The sequence below is a fragment of the Anastrepha obliqua genome, chromosome 3, assembly GCF_027943255.1.
Source record: "Anastrepha obliqua isolate idAnaObli1 chromosome 3, idAnaObli1_1.0, whole genome shotgun sequence".
In the NCBI taxonomy this organism is placed as follows: domain Eukaryota; kingdom Metazoa; phylum Arthropoda; class Insecta; order Diptera; family Tephritidae; genus Anastrepha; species Anastrepha obliqua.
The window spans coordinates 2054185-2076430 of NC_072894.1; the positions used below are offsets into that span (position 1 = coordinate 2054185).

General features: G+C 35.4%; 1 protein-coding gene across 1 annotated transcript in view; it reads right to left on the bottom strand.

The window, feature by feature from the left end:
- Window positions 1–21: 21 nt before the first annotated feature.
- Window positions 22–22246, bottom strand: part of LOC129241269 (uncharacterized) — a 28699-nt gene continuing 6474 nt past the window's right edge. The window contains exons 3-6 of the mRNA XM_054877513.1: window positions 12033–12194; window positions 8963–9170; window positions 5299–5494; window positions 22–5202 (exon numbers count right to left, since the gene is read on the bottom strand). Of these exons, the coding sequence (XP_054733488.1) occupies window positions 5010–5202; window positions 5299–5494; window positions 8963–9170; window positions 12033–12194 (759 nt within the window). The 3' untranslated portion in view covers window positions 22–5009. The remainder of the gene's footprint in view (window positions 5203–5298; window positions 5495–8962; window positions 9171–12032; window positions 12195–22246) is intronic.

The window sequence follows — 22246 nt, forward strand, 5'->3', positions numbered from 1 at the left end:
CAAATAAAGTGCTCAATTAAATGGTTTTGGAAATAAATTCTGTCTATATATTTAGTTTTTTATAATTTCATTTACTAAAAATACGGATAATATTAGATATTTTTTGAATATAATTTCTTATTGATTTGTATTATTTGTATTATACTGTACATATTTCTATGACTCTCAAAAGGATTTGCACGAAAATACAGTTTTTCCTCCTACTACAACTAGAATTGTTTGTATTTATATGTATGTATGTATATGTAGATTAAAAATTAGAAAAAAGCTTTTATGGCGTATCTCATCTTCTCCAGATAATTACATTTTAGTAACCACAGCGTTCGCAATTAAGAGTATTTAATTTTTGTGTATCTTTACATTAAGGTAATAGGTAAATATATCTATGTAGGTACAATAATGTAGTTTTCACATTTGCAATTATGTAGTACTACATGCATACACACATGTGTATATGTATGTATGCTTCTGCCATATTTTTCTAGTTTTCTAATAAATACTGTACGAGTAAATGGCAATTTTATTAATAATTGATTTAAATAAAACATCAATATCATTTAAACTTAGTTTACATATTTTTATAATATTTAATAAATTTTATCTACGTACTTACTAAAATTTATATTGTTCTTACAATTATTTATTTCACAGTTTTTCATCGACAAATTGTGTCCATGCAAACATGTGCACTCATATCCAAACATCATACATCCATACAATCGTACATGCTTTCTTATACTTTAGTCTAGAATTGATATTTATACAGGGTGTGGAACTCCGCCGTACTTCGTAAGACGAAAATATAGAGCGAGTGGCATGTTCGGGTTCATATACCATAATTCTTGCACGGTCCTGGATTCATATGGGTGCAATCCTTTTTTTGAATTTTGCCACACCCTCCGGCAGGGTATTTCAAGTAGTCACAAAGACTCAACGTTTTTTAGCGTATAAAATTACGTACACATATGCATTAATTACCTACATATGTATAAATCCACCAACTTAATGTACCCGTTAACATATGCAAAATTTACTATCAGCTGCCCATACTGCTTTGAGAGGTTTTTCTTCATAGAAATTTTTTTGGTGGAATATTTTGGAATAGTTAGTAAGGAATAGTTAATAAGAGGACAAAACGTTTATGGACGCGCGCTTTTTTCTGTAAAGTGAATCCCTAATTAATAATATTTAAAAAAATTTTATTAGAATTATGTTTACAGACCTGTTTTCTTTGCTGGCATCCATTTCATTTGGTTTTAATTTTGATGTTTATCTTTACATTCGTAATAATAATTATCGATATCACAGAAAACACAGGGTTGTATGTCGAAAAGTATCGTTATTATCTAGGATCGTTTTATAATCTCAGATTTTGGGAGAGAAATTTTGTGTGGGAAATCACGCTTTTTAATTATGGATTTTGAGTTAAGCGCGAAAATGTAGGTCATCTACTTATAGGTGAACGTATTATAACGCGACTATAATTTGTTAGAATTTGTTTTAGATTATGAACGATTCTACAAGGCTACCTTGATCGCGTCACTGATAAAAACCAAAAGCAATTTCAAGTTCGAGCAACCATAGCTCCTAAAACATTATAGTAAACACAAAGTTTAAAATTTGCTGCTGTTCTTAAGATTAAGTAACTCATAGTCAGTAAGTATGAAGATATGTAGTTGCACGTTAACACTTTAGTTGTTTCCATAAACAGCGTAACCGAAAACAATATGGTTTTTTAATTTTTTTTACTTTGCTCTCTCGTTTAACAATTTTGAAAGTTACCTAGTGGATAATTTAATTTTCGTAAGTATAATAGGCCTGTCAAAATGGGACCGTTCCGCCCGTTGTGACAAGGAATTTGACTGCCAGCAGAATATACTAGGTGTATTTGAGTCGAAGGCGCCACATAATCCTGAAAAATGAATGTGCGTCCCTATCTCTAAGTTATTGTCGCACTCAGCGTCTACGACTACCACAAATTCTGTCAAAATACCTTTTCGCTTCAATAGCTAACCAACAAAAACCAGGTTACGCACAACGAAATATAATATTTGTTTTCACGACAAGAACATTTGTTTTATATGTGGCAATACTTTCATTTTGGCCCACGGTACATATTACACGTCATGTCAGTCAAATGCGCTGCCGCAACTGACGAAACGGACCCTTGAGACAGCCTTATAAGACTTCTACATCAGAAGAAGTGAAGCAAGACAAAATGGCTGCCATTCCTAGGTCCTTTGAGTTGCACACTAATTTTTGGTCTCTTTCGTCATGAAATTAGCCGCTGAATGTAGCTTTGAAATCTTTCTAGTCAGCAGCAAAACACCCTGTATATAGAATATTTGATTACATATTGATAACACACATACATAAATGCTCCCATTTCATACTGAGTATGTTCACATGTACACAATCGCAAGTTTCTTTTAACTTGAAACAGATTCAAACAAAGAGAGTCCCTTTGGTAACACGTCTCAAGTGGAGATATTTCAGAATTAAAAGTCACTAGATTTTCCATTAGATTTGGAAAATGTAATGTACTTACATACATATGTACGTGTTTATTAAAAAAATATATGTAGCTTGTAATTTTTGAACGAAAATATCTAATAGTTAAATAATTTGTTTTTTTTTTGACACCTTCATACTTCTCGAACATAAGATGAGGCTTCGTAAATGCTCGCTCATGAGTTGAGCGTGAGAAATTTGAGCAGATTCACATATATTTTGAGTAATGAGCAGCAATCGGGCTCATAAGGGAGCAAAATTGAGCAACTACGAATCCCATCCGCAAGACTTTTAGGCTTGGCAAGTATTTGTAAGTACATACATATGTATATACGGAAGAAAGTACTGCAAAAAAAAAAATCATTGTAATAAAAATTTACAATAGTGAAAATCATATAAACCTTAGAAATATTTCAAACAAACAACAAATAGAAATAAAAGAAGAGAGGCGTGCAGTCAAGAGTTTAGATTTCTTTGGTTGAATACTTGGGTATCCGTAGTTATTAAAATGTTTTAAGTTGCGTGAATACTATACCATATATGTATGTACGCACATATGTACATATGCTTATGGATATGTAAGGTTCTTGAAACACTTGATATACAAATCTATTATAGGTTAAAACTAATGTACATATGTATTTAGTATATACATTATTATTCTTATTTTCTTGTTTCTGGTTTTTTGTTTTTCAAGTTTAAAAGTGTAGTTAGTTGTACTTTGAGTTCAAAGCTAAAACTGTTGTTGGGCTTGTTATTGGATATGTTTGATGTATCTGCTACGATCGCGATGGTGGGCTGTGTGATAATACTCCATTCGATAACTGAATGCAGAAAGTACACACATACATACATACATGCTTACATATGTACTTATGTATATGCTTCTTTGCGCAAATTTTCATGTAGCACACGTACGGACTTAAATAAATACAAGGTGGCGCAAAATTAGTTGCCCTATCTCAAGGTTTATAATTTTTGCAAATGGCTTCGAATTGTAAGTCTTATTTGACACTTGTGAACTAGACAGCGGCAGTATACAAACAGACAAGCAATGGAGCATCTTAAGGTCAAAATAAAGATTTCAATCACTCAAAATTATTAACTTTTTTTTTTTGTTTTTTGTATTTAAAAAACAAAATTCACAACCGACTTGGATGACTAATTTTGCGCCACTTTGCACCTAAGCACGCATAATCCATAACTCAAATAGAAAAACTACACGCACATACAATTACAAATTTGTGTGTAAATATTTTTTTTTTTGCATGCTGTTCTAATAAATTCAATTGTATTTGTGTTATACTTTTTTCTTATATTATGGTTTTATAACTTTATAACAGTTTCGTAGACTTTGAATAAGTGCAACAAATGTTAGGCACATTTTTAGAGTATATTTTAATTGTTTTTGTTGCTTTATACTGTAGGTTGTTACAGTTATACAATGTATAGGTATATATAATATGTATGTATGTACATATGTCCATATTTATTGAGTTCTAACATTTTTCGAATTTACACTTTGCACACACACATACATACGTACTATACAAACAGAGATAAGAGCGCGCATCCATCGCGGTTATTGGCTTTATTAGCGGCATCCAGTTACATCCCAAGTGTAGAGAAGTGTTCGCACATAGCATACAAGCATAAATAGAAATTTTCTAGCTACTTAAATCAAATTATAGCCTTTGGCACATCATTACATATTATATCGCAAATCATTTCGAACAGCACATTTAAATTTAATACTCATTTGATGCCGCAAGGGCTTGCATCTTTCTCGTTTACAAAAAAAAGTATGCTTACTCAAGTTAATGCATTTGATAATTAACCATAACATCCCATACAACTAAAATTTGACTTTTTTCTCTTCAAAATGCAAGTACAAATAATTGCTGTCATAGGTCGCTGTCAGATCACAGTATTGTGGTTACCGTAAAAGACGCACCGTCAGCGTTAACACCCTTTTCAGTTTGCACTTTGGTCACGAAACTTTCTATGCTTGGCGCTTTGCTCAGATCAATTGGCGGTATGTCCTCGTCATAGTCTTCCTCATGTTCCTGCTCCACTTGCTCCCCGCCATCTGAGTTTTCGGCGCGTTGCTTCTTCTCCGACGCATTTTCCATAGGCGAATGAAAGTAGTGTGGCTGCTTTTTGGATGAAGACGGCCCAGGCATATAAATAATACCATCATCGGTGTCATCATCATCATCGGAGGTGTTATGGGCAGCAAAATTGGAATTTCGTTGGTTTGTCGAGCTCTCGTTTATATGGCAGCCGGTGTACCCACCATAGCCAGATTCGCTTTGATACGGATTAGACTTTATGTGCGCATTCCGGCAGGTTCCACCGCAATTATGATGACTCTCTGCATCGCCGCCATTTGCGCCATAGCATTGGCCACGATGTACAGAGCCTGCATCCGTACCATGCCGCTGCAATGAATAGCCCACTGCGCCTTGTTGCCCACTACCAGAATGGGCAACTGATTGCTATATATGGGAGTGGGAGCGTGCAATAGACAATGAGTAGGGGCTAATATCTTTTTGTATGCGCATTGTGTCGTAAATGGGAAACTCGCAGCACAGTATGAATTTCAGGGCGCTCGGTACTTCAACATATACGGAGGGCGGTATTGGGATCAGTGGTGATGTGGATGCTTTGTACTTACGGTACTCCAGTTGGCTGCACGAGCGAAAATATACAAGAAATAAATAAACATACGCAACAAATTAATTAACTCGTGAACTTTTCGCACTCGTTCTACAATAATCTACTTACTCTTTATATTTCTCATCGGCTGAGCGTTCACGCAGTGGTATGCCTGACAGAAAGAGTATTATGAAGGTGGTAAAGATGGGCGAAGCGATAGCCACCCACTCGTGGCCAGTAATAACATTTAGAGAAATGGCGAAGATTCCCCACCAGATCACAACCTCACCAAAGTAATTGGGATGACGGGATAGACTCCACAGGCCTGTAAATGCATTATATCAAATCAGACGACAATCAAAAGCAAAATACTCGCATATATACATATGTATGTGGATGCATACATAAGTATTCATTCATGCTATGCATTCACATATGGGCTTGATGAAATTACTGAGTAATATAGGTACATATGTATATGAAGGCATAAGAATATATATGTAGGTATCTACACACCCACGTATGTATGCATGTTTTTTTTTCTTATTTAAAAGAACTTGAGACGATTACTGTACGTTTGTGGGTAATTTTGCAATTCTTTTTAAAACACATAAGTATATTTATTATACTTTATTATACGCGAAGGAGTAGTTTTGAGGGATTTAGGATATGTATATAAAAGAATTACAAATAATAATTTCATAGAAACTATTTTTTTATTAATAACCATAATATTACAATTCCCGGCATCCGTTGCTATTCCTCGTCGAATAAAATCAAAACAACCAATCAGAAAAATATCAAGCAAAATTATTTTGACGTGATAACGTCTTATAATTCGATTTAACAGGCTGCACGCACGAAAAAATGTGTCGTTACCTTGCTCATTAGTGTTACCTTGCTCATTGCCGTTACCTTGCTCATTTGTCGTTACCTTGCTCATTGCCGTTACCTTGAATGAACTGCAAGCGAAAGCGCGGAGCGAACGACAAAACAAAGCAAACGAACGGCAACGTTCGACATCTTGCTCTCTCCTACTTAAGTGAGCGTATATGTGTATGTATATGCGCATATGTACATATATAAATTCACGTATTTGTATTTGCATATGCCTTCTTATTGATTATTATTAATTTGATTTACTTGAAGAATTTAAAATAAAACCAAGCTTGTTAATAATACCTGTTGTTTTAATATTATTATTACTTTTTGACGTGATAACGTCTTATAATTCTATGTAGCCGGCTGCACGCACCAAAAAATGCGTCGTTACCTTGCTTGAACAGCATGTTATGTTATGTTTTGTTTTGTTATGTTATGTTATGTTAGGTTATGTTATGTTATGTTATGTTATGTTATGTTAAAGTATATTATGTTATGTTAATGTTAACTCATTCTCTATATCCATACAAAATATCTATCAAACAAATAAAATTAAAATTTTCTTTTGAAAAATGCAACCATTCAATCAGTATTTTCTTATGACGTTATCACGTTAAACTATCGTCAGTAAACCGACTTTACAGACAACCTCTTTTTTTAATAATTTTCTATCTCAAGCCGTTTTTGAACTTTGCATTTGGGTCATAGTTGAACAGCTTATGCGGATTATGAAGTCTAGAGTGTGCTATAAATAGTGGGAAATAGGAAAAACTAAGATTTTTTAGATTAAATTTAAGCAAATATTCGATTATTAGTGACGAATGAGAATGGTGGCGCGGCCTGGGGGCTGTGGGAAGGGAGTTCCATCATAAAAACATGCCTATAACCTTTATTGGGTGAAAATATGAATGTATAAAAATTTTTACGTCATTTGGCGTTGTAGTTTCGTAGTGATGCGCGGACAACGTACAGACATTCACCTTTATAGTATAGATACTAGGTTGTTCAATAAGTTTTGCGGTTCGGTAAGAGAGGACGTTGCTACTAGCCTAATTTGTTTTTTATATTGGTACACTCTTCATATGAACGTATGTGAAGTTTCATTTCAATTTGACAATTCATTAATTGTTTACAAGTAATTTATCGTAGAAAAAATACAGAATAACGAATTGGAAAATAGTTGATTAAGGGGTTATATACCTTGTGGTCCGGTGAAATTAGCGAAAGTTGGGTTTTTTTTTAAAGATATGTAGCAATAATTTTATTGTATAAAAGTTTTTATTATTGGATATTACAATGTTTAAAGAAAAAAAAAAGGCTTTGTTTGTGTAAAAATATTTAAAAATGGCGGAGTTATGGCGTTTTCCCCCAAGACCCTTTTTTTGGAAGAGGCTTGCGGTGGACGCGATTCAAGTCCACCAAGTCAACTGAAATCAAAAAATCGAAAAGATTTCATTAGTATAGGGTTATATCTTCTTAGTGAACGATCAATATATTAAATATTTTGATTTTTGTGAAAATAGGAACATGTTTTTAAAAAACTCCACTTCTACAGTCCTAAAATTGGCATTAAAAAATTCATATCTGCAAAATAAAAATTTATACATAAAAAGTTGATCGTTCACTAAGAGGCCACATCAATTACGAACAATTTAAAAAAAAATTATAAAAATCGGTTGAATACTTTTTTTGCAATCGCGTCCACCGCAAAAGCATTTTTGGAAAAACACGTTTTTGAGATAATCGCGTTTAAAGTTTCAAGCGCCGCATGAGGCCGTACGCTCTGGTCGTGACGACGCACAATTTAAAACGCTGTAACTTTCGATCTATTGCTCAGATCTCTATGAAATTTTTGGAAAATGTTCTTAAGGGATTGTACTTTACGATAAAGAAATAAAATTTATTTTGATTTTTTTGAAAAACACAAGGTATATAACCCCTTAACTGAAATCATTGATGTGACTTTGGCCTGTCACCATAATCCTAAATCAAAACAAGAGGCTAAAGAATGGTATGAAACTGGTTCTTCGGCTCCGAAACGAGTTCGTGTCTAGAAATCGGCCAAGAAGATGTTAGCTGCCGTTTTTTGGGATGCCAAAGGAATTTTGTTTGTGAATTACTTGCAAACTGGTAAAACAATAAAGTTTGAATATTATTGTAACTTGATACGATTCAGTTTACAAAAGAAAAAAACTTTTTTTCATCAGGCCAATGCACCGTGTCACAAGAGTATTTTGGCAAAGGCTAAAATCCATGAATTAAAGTTCGAATTGTTGGAACATTCACCGTATTTACCAAATTTTGCCCTAGCGATTTTCATCTGTTTCCAGACCTAAAAAAATGCATGACCGGAAAGCGTTTTTCGTCCATCGATGAGGTCTTAATAGTTGTGGAAGCTTATTTCGCAGCCCTTCCAGATTCTCACTTGAGGGATGGAATTCACAAATTGGAATCTCGTTGGAACAAGTGTATTGATATTCAGGGAGCTATACTGCATAACAAAGGACATTTGAAACTATAAAACTATGTGTTTCTTATCGGACCGCAAACCTTATTGAACAACCTAGTGCATATGTTAATTATATGTATTTTGACACCAGCAGCTACTTTTTAAACCAATATGAAGCAGATCTTCAAAATTTAAACTAAAATAATCTCGCTTGAACAATTTTGCAATTTGTGTATTTTGGAAAGAAGGTGCACACGTTTGACGGCCCTGGACTACTAACAATTATTTCATTTCAAACTCAGATTCACGCTACCCCTTTAACTGCAGCTCCCTTCTTGCCAGACATTTATGTATTATTTGGTAAAAATTTTGATTTCTGTTGCATTTTAAAAATACACCGTATACTACCCCTTCCACTATAAGCAATTAGACGAAAAAATTAAAAATTAAAAAAATACTCACCATCGTTGCAAAATTTTCCTTGATTCGCTGGATCCTGTCGAAAAGAGAACTTTTGCAGATCAGCATAAGTCTCTGCCAATAATCCCACAATAAACATGCCCGTGCCTGTGGAATCTAATGTGGTCATGGTCTTAGGAGCATTTGGTTGTGAATGACGTGGCGAATTAATGATTATCACTGGTAAGGATACCACGTATACCCAGACGGCCTATAATAGTAGGGTTGATTAATCATATATCGAATGTAGGTATGTATGCAAGTCTGCTTCCTAACAAACCCAGATTAAACATTTTTTTAGAGTTAAACTGAATTTGAATTCAACTGACATTGAAAAACTTGACGCATAAGAAACATAAGTAATTCCTGGTTAAGATAATCCTATAATTGAACCAAGCACCTATAACAGAAGCGTTAAACCCGAAAATGCTAACCTCTATGAAAATAAAACTGACAGATGCTGATCAGATGCTACAACTGGCAGACTTCATATCGTCATATTCGTCATCTATATAATTGGTGCTTACTCCCTTTTTGGGTGTTTAGCCGAGCTCTTCCTTGTATTTGTGGTGTGCCTTCTGCTGTTGTTTCATAAACGGAGGGTCCTACAGTTTTAAGCCGACTCCCAACAGCAGATATTTTTTTTATGAGGAGCTTTTTACGTAGATTCGAACCTACGTCCTCCACATTCCAAATGGTAATTGCACATCAACCCACTCGGCTACGGTGGCCGCCGTAATCATATATGTACGTAAGTATATGTGAATGTAACTAGATTTAACATTTTTGAAAAGCGCGACACTAGAATTTTTTAATTATTTATCGACAGACTTGATATTAATTGTATTGAATACGTTATCGTGGCTAGTTATTCGATTGGCCCTTGACAGCACGTGGTGGACATATTTTCACGTTGAGGGAAAAAGGGGGCGTTACGCATGTTGCTGGTACACATGAAAATTATGAACCAATCTACTCACGCCATGAGCAATAAAATCAATAACTGCATTAAAATAACTCACAAGGGCCATTGAATATTTCGTAGATAAATGACGTTGATTTAATTGCTTAAATAAAACAGATCAATAAAACTTCCTTCAAATTCATGGCAGCGGTAGCCCATAGAATGCCACAAAAAAAAATTTAGGAACAAAGTTCTGAATTGCGCTGCCATAAAAACTCTATCGCTAAAATCACTTATGTACTTATGCACATGCACATACACATATAGTGAGTTATATATAATATTATACACGTAAGCATCGTATACGGTGACCACTGTAGCCGAATGGTTGGTGCGTGACTACCATTCGGAAGGGCACAGGTTCAAAACCAATCGATAGCAAAAGTTTTTTCTAATGGCCATGAAAAAGCTTCACATAAAAAGCCATTTGCCGTTCGGAGGCGGCGTAAAACTGTAGGCCCCTCCATTTGTGGAAAAACATCACACCACAAATATGAAGAGGAGGTCGGCCAAGCACTATAAAAGGGTGTACGCGCCAATTATAAATATATAAATATACATGTACAGGGTGCATACGTTATTGGAAAACATACATATATGTGGCTTTAACTACCGGAAACCATTATTTTTCATTTTGCGCCTTTTCAGATAAGACATAGAGGACTACAAACTTAACTCGAGAAATGAAGAGACATGCAGTTATCCTCACTATATGTGCAAATCACACCGATTTAGAAATCTCTATTTTTCTTAAGTGCACCCGTTCATTCGTTGTTCGCTCACAAGGTTCGCTATGAATTGGAAGCATCAGGCAGCAGTGCAGAATCTGATGCAAAACTCAAAAGTACGAGGAACGTTCTGACACTGTCCGATCTACAAAATTTATTCAACAAGTGCAAGCTATCAGAACACAGTTTATGTTGAAGCTAACACGAGAATAGTTGGTATCTGATCACAACGCGTTCCCACGACAGGGCTCCGGTTCTACGTTACCAGAACGACCCGAATTTATATCCGGCCAAGGACTGTCGCTCCAGCAGCATTTCTTAACAAAATTCAATACCCTGAACCGCCTGAGATGTTGTGACTTTTTCCTGATGAAAATAAAAATTGACGACGACCAAAAGAAAAACCGTAGAAATGACAGATGGCCATTTTGCAAACCTGAAGAGTTTCCTGTTGTAGTGCCACCACACTAGCAACAAGGATTTCGAGTGTTCTAGAGACAGTCGAGGTTCTAGAGACAGTAGTGAAGCCCTGGATTGATAGTGTACGCGGTGACAGCCCAAACATCTGCCAGCAATACTATGCTCCCTCACAAAAAGTGATGGCGGCACAAGATTGGACAGCTGAAAATCTCCATCACCATAAAACACCGAACTTATGTCCGCCTAACTTTCCAGGCCTTAATCCGCTGGATTACTACGTATGGACGTAGTTGAGCGTGAGACTAATAAGCATTCTCATAACACCATTTCTCCTCTGAAGACTGCAATTAATACCGTTATGTTCAATATTAATAATAAGCATTTTCCGGCATGTTATCGTTTCCGGACACGGATCGAGGAGGTTATTGCAACTAATGGAAAATTCATTGAATGATTTTATAGGTATATAATAAGTTAATGCTATGTAAAAAATTTCTGAAGTTCCATTAAGTTTTGTTCAAAATATAAGCTAATTAGTTTTACACTCAAGTTGTCCTCAAATTATCGTACGCACCCTGTATATAAGTATCAAGATACCAATATGCGCACGATTGCTTCCCAATATTGTATAGAATTTTATATATAAAGGTACATAGTACATATGTGTGTATATAATTTGTGTATCATTTCTAGCTACTCATGCCTGGGCACTTATACAAGTGCAAATATCATTTATAAATGCATGCATGCGTGTATGTAAATGTAAATATGTAAATTTAAGTGAACCAGACCGTAGTTTTTTCGTTATTTTACTCGATTTCAGGTAACTTCTAATCAGAACCAAAAAGTTTAACTCACAGAAAATGGCAATTTCAATATGAAAGTTGGTCATTTGTATGGCCAGTATTTGCAGTAAAAATTATGACATACGAGAGTTCTTCATTCATACTTTTATGCTCACCTGAAATGTCCAAAAAACAGCATATCTGATTATATTGCGCCGTGTGTCCTCGAACTGTTTATCGCGTCCTAACTTTATTATGCGATATAGCAGATACCCGGAAAGGCGCGCTCCCCAGAGACAGACAAATAATGTTACCATGAGCTGCCGGCTGTCATAGGCCTGCGAGTATAATAAGAAGCGGAAAAGTAAAATAAATTTAAAAAATACCTTCATATGTTTTCTTAAATTGAAAATAATATACTTGCTAGCAAATAAGTATTCATAATACATTAGAACAGCACTTACACTCTTCGCTTAACTCAAACTCTGTGTTTTTATGTAGCTAAATGACTTTTATACGTTATAAAACTACGAAATTAGAATTATAAAGTTTTCAAGTAATTTATTATTTCTTAGTTATTCGCAAATTCCATTCTAGCCGAGGTGCATTTTAGCCTTTCCAAGCATATCCTGCGCCTCATCATTTATTGAATACAAGCAAACTGGAATTCTCAATCTCTTCGCCAGTGCCAATTGTCCCTTATGTAATTATCAAAGTCAAGAGGGCTTAATTCTTAGGGCCAGCATCTAACCTAACATCTTCAGCACTCGGTTTCCGTTAGTTCCAAACCAGTTTTCAATTAGTCACCTCCGGCAAAGTGGTTTCTATTGCACCAGTTCAGATTTTGACTGCAGGGTATGAATACACCCCTGTATGTATGCGGACGTAAGCATTTCTTTCGCCCAGTATGTGGCACGCCAATTATGGTTGCGCGCTGCTAAATGGAGCTCGTTCCACAATTTTCGTGTTAACAAAATTACGGTTATTGGTATCGACGTTAATGGTATTGTTTTTACATTTTGCAGCGATTACCACGAGCTTTTATACGACAAATGTGCATACTTAAAAGGGTGCCTAATTGTGTACCGTACAAATTTCCATCAAACTAATGCAATTTTTTTTCACTCAACTATAAGTGACCGGTTGACTTTATTGTAATCTATATTTTCGTCTTCTTAGTTGGTAGAGTAGTTAACTGGAATAATTCTTGCTATATTGTTTTTTTAGGTTTGGGCCAATTTCGCTGATTTTAAATAGTCCCAGGTATATATGGACCAAAAAGATCACCATTATTGTAAGTAGATATTTTTCTTTCGGATCTTGCAATACGCCAAGCGTATTCTGTGAGGAATAGTTAGAATACTCATGGAAACACTGTTGCCTCGAAAGCCCACCTAATGATAAATCCATTTGTTCCTATTGTTAAATGGCTCACCCTTTTTAAAAATTTCAAAAGCAATTGCGCTACACAAACTAAAGTTGGCGAGTCAGTTCAAATGGAAGAATTTAAAACTGATTTACTTACATATTTATGTGCATACATACATATATAGTGCATGCACATGCAATCCGCAACGAAGCCCAATGACTAGAAGGTCTTATTTTAAAATAATAACTTTGTACACGTCTACATACAAACACCTACACGTGGGAATATGTGCGAATGTAAACAGTCTGAAGTAGCAAGCGGGGATGAGGGCATTGAAAATGAAAACTGAGGTTTCCGCTCCTGCTTTCCTTTTCCCAAACCAAGTGTTTGAAAATTATTTAAATATATTCATTAGTATTTAAAAATGGACCTACAAACTCACGCTTAGCAGGGAGACCTGAACTTTTCAAATATATTTTTAGTTACGAGCCGGTAGTTTAGCTACAAAAGTAAACAGGTCTGAAAGTTATTTGATTTGTTTGTAAGTGACTTTGTTTTTACCAGTGAAAGTTTAATGGAGTTTATTCGAAAATTATGTAATATTTGATATTCTTAGTGACGGGTTGGTGTCGAAATTCTGTATGTACAAAATTCTAAAAACAAAATTCTGCTTTTTAAAATTCTGCTTTTTTAAAATTCTGCTTTCTAAAATTCTGCTTTCAAAATTCTGTATTAAAATATAATGTTAACAATGTTAAAGAGGTAATGTAATTATTTAATTTATTATTATTATTATTTTATTATTTAAAAATAATAATAATAATAATTTTTTCTTCAGTTTCGATAGAATCCACAGTATTTTTGCGTAGAACTTTTTTTCGCGTGGGCGGCCTTTGGCCGTCCTTCAAAAAAATAACCCTCATCAGTTCAACTCCGGCTACGCAATCCACCGTATTTTTGCGTAGAACTCCTTTTCGCGTCGGCGGCCTTCGGCCGCACTTCAAAAAAATAATCCTCATCAGTCCAACTCCGGCTACGCAATCCACAGTATTTTTGCGTAGAACTCTTCTAAAAAACGAACCGCTGCGAAGGATTATTAAGAAAAGAAATGAATTAAGTCACACTAAATGTAATTGGCTAAACTAAAATATTGTTATCGCTTAAACATATACATATGTATATTTATGGAATAAATGTTTATTTTGTTACTTCTTGTATGACGAAAATCACAAAACTTGAATAAAGAAGAATTTTTCGCATTAAACATGCAGAATTTTGAAAAAGCAGAATTTTAGAAAGCAGAATTTTAAAAAGCAGAATTTTTTTGCAATTTACAGAATTTTGTCACCCAGAATTTTGTAATACAGAATAATGACACGCTCCCCTTAGTGACCTATTAAGAATTTGTACATTTTCCTCTACTTGAAAAAATTAAATTATTTTTCTTTATATAAATTATTTAAATCAGATTTTGTTATAAAGGGTCCTTCAAAAGAGGCGCGTAGATGTTAAAATAAAACATTTAAAAGCTTAATTCTTTCGGATTTCACTATTTTTATTGAAAATATGGCTCTTAAGAATTATACATATGTGAAAAATTATACCATTTAAATGTCCACAATGACTACGTCTACGTCAATACTTTAAAGGCGTTATTATTTCGTATAAAGTTGTGCATCTGTCTGCTTGGCAAATGTCAAAGACAACATAACAAAAAGGTACCATCTAGGAATTATTCACTACTGGCATCTAGGCGTGACTTTTAAAAGATGCTTTATTTTCCTTATACAAGTTTCAAAAAATTATTTTTTTTTTTCTAAATACCTACCAGCTAGCCAAGGAGAGACGCTCCGAAATAAGAACCTGAAAGGATTATTTTAGAATTTTTTCTAAATGTTTTTTTTTTTTGGCAAAACTAAACAAGAATTTAACTTTTTCTGAAAGCTTCTGGAGTGTTGAAAGGCATCAGTGCTTTAATGGCAGCATTTTTGAGCATTCAATCCGTGAAAAATAAGGTAATTTAATCACAGCAGAAAGAGGAATAAAAACAATAATAGAATAGCCTTTTGGCTAGCTGGGTTTTATTTTCCGGCCCCTTTCTTTGCCTGTCATACCAATAACTTTAAATGAAGCTATATTTTCAAGTCGGTCTCAAAACGACTGAAATTACTAGAAATGATATAAAAACAAGGAGTCAGGTACCGTAGGGACCGAGACCGAAAAACGTTTTTTAACCTTTTCAAAATGCGAATTGCTGCTTACACGCAAAGAAAGGAAGGAGTTTTGTTCCTGATTGTGACAGAAGTAAAAAATTAGATAATATAATAATAAATAATCAAAATATTGTATTTGAGGGATCAAGTCACTGTCATCTATTTTGCACTTCTCGAATCAAATAAAAGTATAACTGGGGCCGTCGGCCGCAAGCTGCAATTGTTGTCAACCCTGTTTCAAAACACTCAATAAGGGCATTCCACATCAATTCCCGTATATATCAAACATAGTACTTTTCGATTTCTGGTTGTTCTAAGACATTCATCAGGATTTGTCTTGGCACCGCCTCCACGCTTTCGTAGAAGCTTAAGAATACATCACATCACGCTTCATGATTATCGCAATTTAAAGTTATTTTTTCTAGTTTTAAGTTTATTTTTTCTATTTATCCGCTAAGAAACACTTTGTATAAATGAGTTGTACAATTTTTTTTTTTTTTTAAATGGAAAGTTAAAGTTAAGCTCCCAATAAGTGTAATTTAACTGAGATGCGGATAGAACTATGCATGTAGATGTAAATATTTTCTGTTATATATTGCGTGTTGAGATATTATTGTAATCAATCGAAAAATGAATGAAACGATATTAGAGATTAATTAAAAAAGTTCATTTCAAAGTGCAAAGAGGTGTTTAGTACAGAAAGAAAATAGATGAAATTCGCTGGATAAAAAAATACCCAAAAATGTGCCGATTTCTCGCAATATGCTCTAAATTTCGTACCTTTTTCCCTTTTTGTGAGCGAACGATATTTTATTTTAGTGCTGAGATGCCCGCTGTGTTTATTCCATATACTTTATTTTTGAGGTACCTCCACAGCAAAAAGGCCTTGGCGATAAAATCGGGCGCCCTGGGTGGCCAGGATATGTCATCGAAACAGCATATTAGTTTGTTAGGGAAGATATCACAGTATTGCCACGGTCTCTCTGGCCGTGTGCGGTGTGACGCCATCTTGCTGAAATTATGTGTGTACACTGGAGGAAGGATATTTGCTCATTATTGGCCGAAAATAATCATACAGCGCGCACAGACATCATCCACAGAAACTAATTGCCTCGATGATTTTCAAAAAATATAGTCTAATTACTCCACTGCTTGACATGCACTCCAAACCGTCACTGTCGAGCTGTGAATTGGCCAATAACGGCTTTATTATATTTACACTTCCATTTAAATAAAAATGGATTTCATCACTTCTAAAGAGTGATGCTTAGCGTACGAAATGGCATCTGCATTGCCTCGCAGAAATGTTTACCCAAATTGTAATCGTAAGGCATAAACGATTTGAATTTTGAAGAAAGATCCTAAGATCCTTCCTCAATATTTCAAGCACAATAGAGTTTTAGAAGTCACAGGGCAGTCGCTCTCTAGCGCACTGACTGTCGCGGATTATCGTGCTCACGTGTAGCAATGAATTCAATACTTTCAGTTATTCTGGATGTACGGCTGGATTGCCACCGAACTTACTGCTCGGAGCCTTCGCACTCACAAACAAATTACATCCTCACTTCCTTCTTCACACGAACTAAATCTACAACGAGCAGAAGCACATAAATCAATGGCCTTGAAATACGATTCGATTGCTATCCCACGTTGTTCACCCCTCCAATGCGACATCGTGACTAAATAACCTGCACAAATACTGAAGCTAACGCAATTCTCTCCTCGCTCAAACGCTTGGCGGTTAGAGAAAAACTTTTAATTTTAAGCCGTATTTTAGCAGCAAAAGTACTCGCATATTAATGATCAATCGAGCTAATAAAAATAACTATTATTGGCGTTAGCGAACATAAAGGCACAGGATTTTTATATATAAAACGCTCCTAGTTGTTGTTTTAGAATAAAAAATGTTTTTTTTATTTACTTTGTAACTGGTTAACAAATTATAAAGTAACGAACAATTTGGATTTAATTTTATACAATACAACTAAATTTAATAACACTCTGCACAAGACTTGCAAAGAAGTGGGCTACTGTGTGAGCTCGTGCGGTTTTTTTCGTTTCAGCCTTTCTTTCCATTTACCGGGGTCAATTAGGGCTGAGGCTTCGCTATTTACATGGTGGCGTACTCTTTCCATATGAGGCTTAGCGTTTATGTTGATCGAAGTGGCGACTGATTCGAGGCCAAGATCGCGTTCGACATCGGTGTTGGGGTCGTACCAAGGTGCATTAACAGCGCATCGTAGTACCTTATTTTGGAATCTTTGTATGGATTTTATATTGGTTGAGCGTGAGCAGCCCCATAGCTGGATCCCATAGGTCCAAATTGATTTAAGCACCTGCTTATATAAAATAATTTTATTACATATGGATAAGGCTGACTTTTACTAACTATTCTTTTTTTTCTTTTTAATGTGAGCATTCCATCTAAACTTGGTATCTAGTGCCATACCTAAGTATTTGGCGGTGTTGTGGTACGGGATTTTCACGCCGTTTATGTGTAGTGGCAGATAATTGATTTTCTTCTGTGTTTAGTCTAAATTAACCGATTTTGTTTCATTTAGTTTTATGCGCCATTTAGTGGATCCGCGGAAGATTTTATTTAAATAAATTTGAAGTTTTTCGATTGAGTCAATCTGAGTTTCTCCAACCGACAAGATGGCTGTGTCGTCAGCAAAAGTTGCTGTGGAGCAATTTGTGTCATTAGGAAAATCACTTGTCAAAAGAGTACAGAGAATAGGTCCCAGCACGCTGACCTGTGCTTTTATTTCCTTAAACTCGGAATATTGTCTTCGTATTTCATTAAAAAAAAACGATCCGATAGGTACGATTTTAGAATGTTAAAGTATTGTGTTGGTAGAAGCGCATTTATTTTGTTGAGAAGCCCACCGTGGCAAACTTTGTCAAAAGCTTTAGACACGTCCAGAAAGACAGCAGATCACACTTTCCTCAAAGGCGTTTTCAATGATGCGAGTAATTCTGTGCCCTTCATCAGTGGTAGAGTGTTTTGTGCGAAAACCAAGTTGATGTGCTGGTATTATATTTCTTTGCTTAATAATTATGTTGAGACGTTTCTTTTCCATCAGTTTTGATATAATTGGTAGGAGGGAGATAGTCCGATAAGATGTGACATCATGCGCTGGCTTCCTGGTTTATTAAACATAATTATTTCAGCAGTTTTCCAATATATAGAGATATGTTGCAATTTGAATGTGGCGTTCAATTCAGCAGTAATAAGGTCATACCCGCGCGACTTTTTTGATTTTAGCTTATCTATTTCACCAAGCAATTCGGAATCCGTAACAAGGAGAATTTCGACATCAGCTTCATAGTTAAATGACTGCATTCCGGCTGCGCTCGATGTATCATATGGCTGCAAGATGCCTTCCAGATGTTCAGCAAAAGCATTAGCTTTTTCTTTACTACTTTGGGCCCAAGAACTGTCTTCTATTTTGAATGGGGAGTACTGTATTATTGGCTGTAAAAAGGTTTTTGTGCATTTCCAGAGTGAGTAATCAGTGCTGCATTCGTTTGATAAGCTCTTGAGATAAGTACTTAGAGATCTGTTTTTAAATTCTTTTATATTTTTGGAAATTTTTTTGTAATTCTGGTTAGCTGTTTTTGTTAGATTGGGGATCTTGTTTGCTGCTATCGTCTACGTACTTTGCGTTTTCCTGCGACCATATCTTTAATATCTTTGGAATATTTATAACCTGAAGTGACAAGCTTTTTTCCGAAGTGTTACTCCAGGCTGCCTGTTGTTTGAGGTTAGATAATTTTAATATTTCATAATCTAAATCGGAAGTGTTGGTAATTTCTGCATTATGATTATCCGTGATTAAGATGTTCCTAAAATATTCCCAATCGGTTTATTTATTTGTTAGCGCAAATGGCCATTTCTTAATAAGCGCATTTTCGTATAATGTTAATAAAATTGGAGTATGATCAGGGTTCATGTCCAACCCGCTTTCTATGCTGATATAATTATACATATGTAGATATGTAATTGGCGCGTACACAGTTTTTGGGTGTTGGACCGAGCTCCTCCGCCAACTTGTGGTGTGCGCCTTGATGTTGTTCCACAAATGGAGGGACCTACAGTTTCAAGCCGACTCCGAACGGCAGATATTTTTGTGAGGAGCTTTTTCATGGCAGAAATACACTCGGCGGCTTGCCATTGCCTGCCGAGGGGCGACCGCTATTAGAAAAATGTTTTTCTTAATTTTGGTGGTTCACCGAGATTCGAACCAACGACCTCTCAGTGAATTCCGAATGGTGATCACGCACCAACCCATTCGGCTACGGCGGCCGAATTATAACAATTATAAGGACATTTAAATGTCCACCATGAATACGTCTACAGCTAATATCAGATAGACAGTCGAATGCGTAATTGTTGAGAACGGCGAAATATAGATTTTGAAGGTTGTTCAGCAACACTTTGCGCTACAGCAGCAACATTCTCAACAGAACGTCCAGTTCTTGGTCCGTTTGTCTTTTTTCTATCCTTTACAGAATCAGTTTCTTTAAATTTTTTCAAAAACTTTTGAATTGTCGACTCATTCGGATGATTCGGTAGGTATGGTTACCCAAGGAATGAGCACACTTGGACGAAGAAAAATGGATTCGTCCTTTCGGATGATGATGATTATTTCTACCAAAAAATTACGAATTTTGCTATATGTTGCTCTTAAATATCGATCGTTTTCATAATAAGTTTCAATAATTTTAACGCGTTGTTCTATCGTATAAAGTTGAGCATCTGTCTGCTGGCCAAATGTCAAAGATAAAAAGATACTGTCTAGGAACTCTTCACCACTGACATATAGGCGTCCCTTTTGAAGGACTCTGTATATATTAGGATAAACACCCTGACAGTGAAGAAAGAAATATCAAAATATATTTTTGCCTGCCTATTTGCAAATGCCAAATTCAAAAGGCAGGTTTGGAGATTTTTTTAGACATTGCAAAAGAAGATTTCATAGACAACAGGGCCACCCATAAAGTAAAACAGTGTCCCCTATCTCAAGTGAGAACCAACAATATGCACCCACGAAATTTCATTAGAATCATTTGGGCCATTTTAGAAATTGGCGAAAAAATTCTCGAGAATGGTGCCACCTTAGGGCCAGCATGTAGTTTTAGATAAAGAATCAAAAGTATTCTATCTTAAAGTTGGAGCCCACAATACACCCCCACGAGAATTATTATAATATTCGCGAACGTATTTAAATCAGCGAAACTTCAGCAGAAGTAAGCTTGGAAGCGCTTTTAAATCATGCAGCTGAGCGCTAAGCCTTGGAGCAAAAAAGTGTTATTGACGAATGAAACGAAGGGGAAATGTCGAATGAGTAAAATTTAGTTTTTGGCTATGGTTGATGGAAATGTGATGAAAAATCGTCACTAATTTGTGCGAATTGTTAATTGCACACGTTTCAACGAGAAAGTGCAAATTCGCAAGTTTAAATTCACTAACTTCAGCTCCGAATATTGCATTCGGAAGTAAGTCTGGTCTGTAAAAACAGAGAACCCACAATACTTCACCGGTGGATTCGATTATTTTAAATGTCGAGCTGCAGATGCTCTAACTGCAAAAGTGGCCAGCACGATCAGAAAATGAAAAAACGATTAGTTTATCCAAATAAATCACGCATTCCGAAGAAATTTAAAGACAAAATTCGGCAAAGTTTTTACCAACCTGATTTCGTGCACTCAAATGATGCTAGCCATTTCTTATAAAATGCCGAGATATCAGCAATAATAAAAAAATAAGGCATCAATTCAATTAAAATGCTGCATGAAAACTATGGATATCGATAACTATGGTTTGACAGCTGAGAATGGCAAGTCATCCTGAATCGTTTAACGCCCGAACAATGCTTCCTTACTGTGGAAATTTACTTTGAAAAAAATAAATCTGCTCGCGCAATTCATAGAGCAGTGGCGGCATAATCGGTCTTTATTTCTTTTGGAATGCGGAAGAAGCTGCTGTTGCGATGATTGCATGCATGCCATACTGACTGAATTTTTGCTTCCAAAAATTAATCAGCTAAACATCGATGACATTTGGTCCCAGCAAGACGGTGCAACCAACCATACAGTGCGCAACTTGATGCAAATTGCCAAAAATGTATTGCAAAATGAATTTGGTGGCCACTTTCTTTCCCGAAGAGTTCTGTTCACTAGCGCCCTCGTTCGTGCGATTTAACTCCTCTGGACTATATTTCATGTGGCTATGTTAAGCCGTTGGTTTATGTCGACAAACCAGCAACTCTTGGACCATTAGAAGTCAATATTCAAGCCACCATTAACGCCATACGGTCAGACTTGTTAGAAAAAGTGAACAAAAATTGGACTGATCGTATCGTATAACTCTTAACCACGGCAGACAAATGCCAGGTATCATATTCAAAAGTAAATGTAATGAAATTATCCTCCAGATTATAATAAAAAAAATCACTCTAACAATATTTCTGTTTTATATTATCGAACTCTTACAAAATACATCCGATAGTAACTGTTGCTAATAGCCATCAAATCGATGTGGATTATTAAATGTTATCCTTGGTACAACAACCCGCAACACTCCACAAAAATTTCACCCATGGGGCAGATATAACATCCCACGCTTTGTTGCCTAGCGATCAATTGTCAGAATAAACTCTGAAAGCACGAAACAAGGACTGTAAGAGCTGGTAATGATGAGGATAATTATGTTAATGTTAGTGATGATGATTAATTTGTAATTAATGATGATTAGGATTTTAACAAATTATCATAAATAATAAGTACTTAAAATAAAAATTATTTA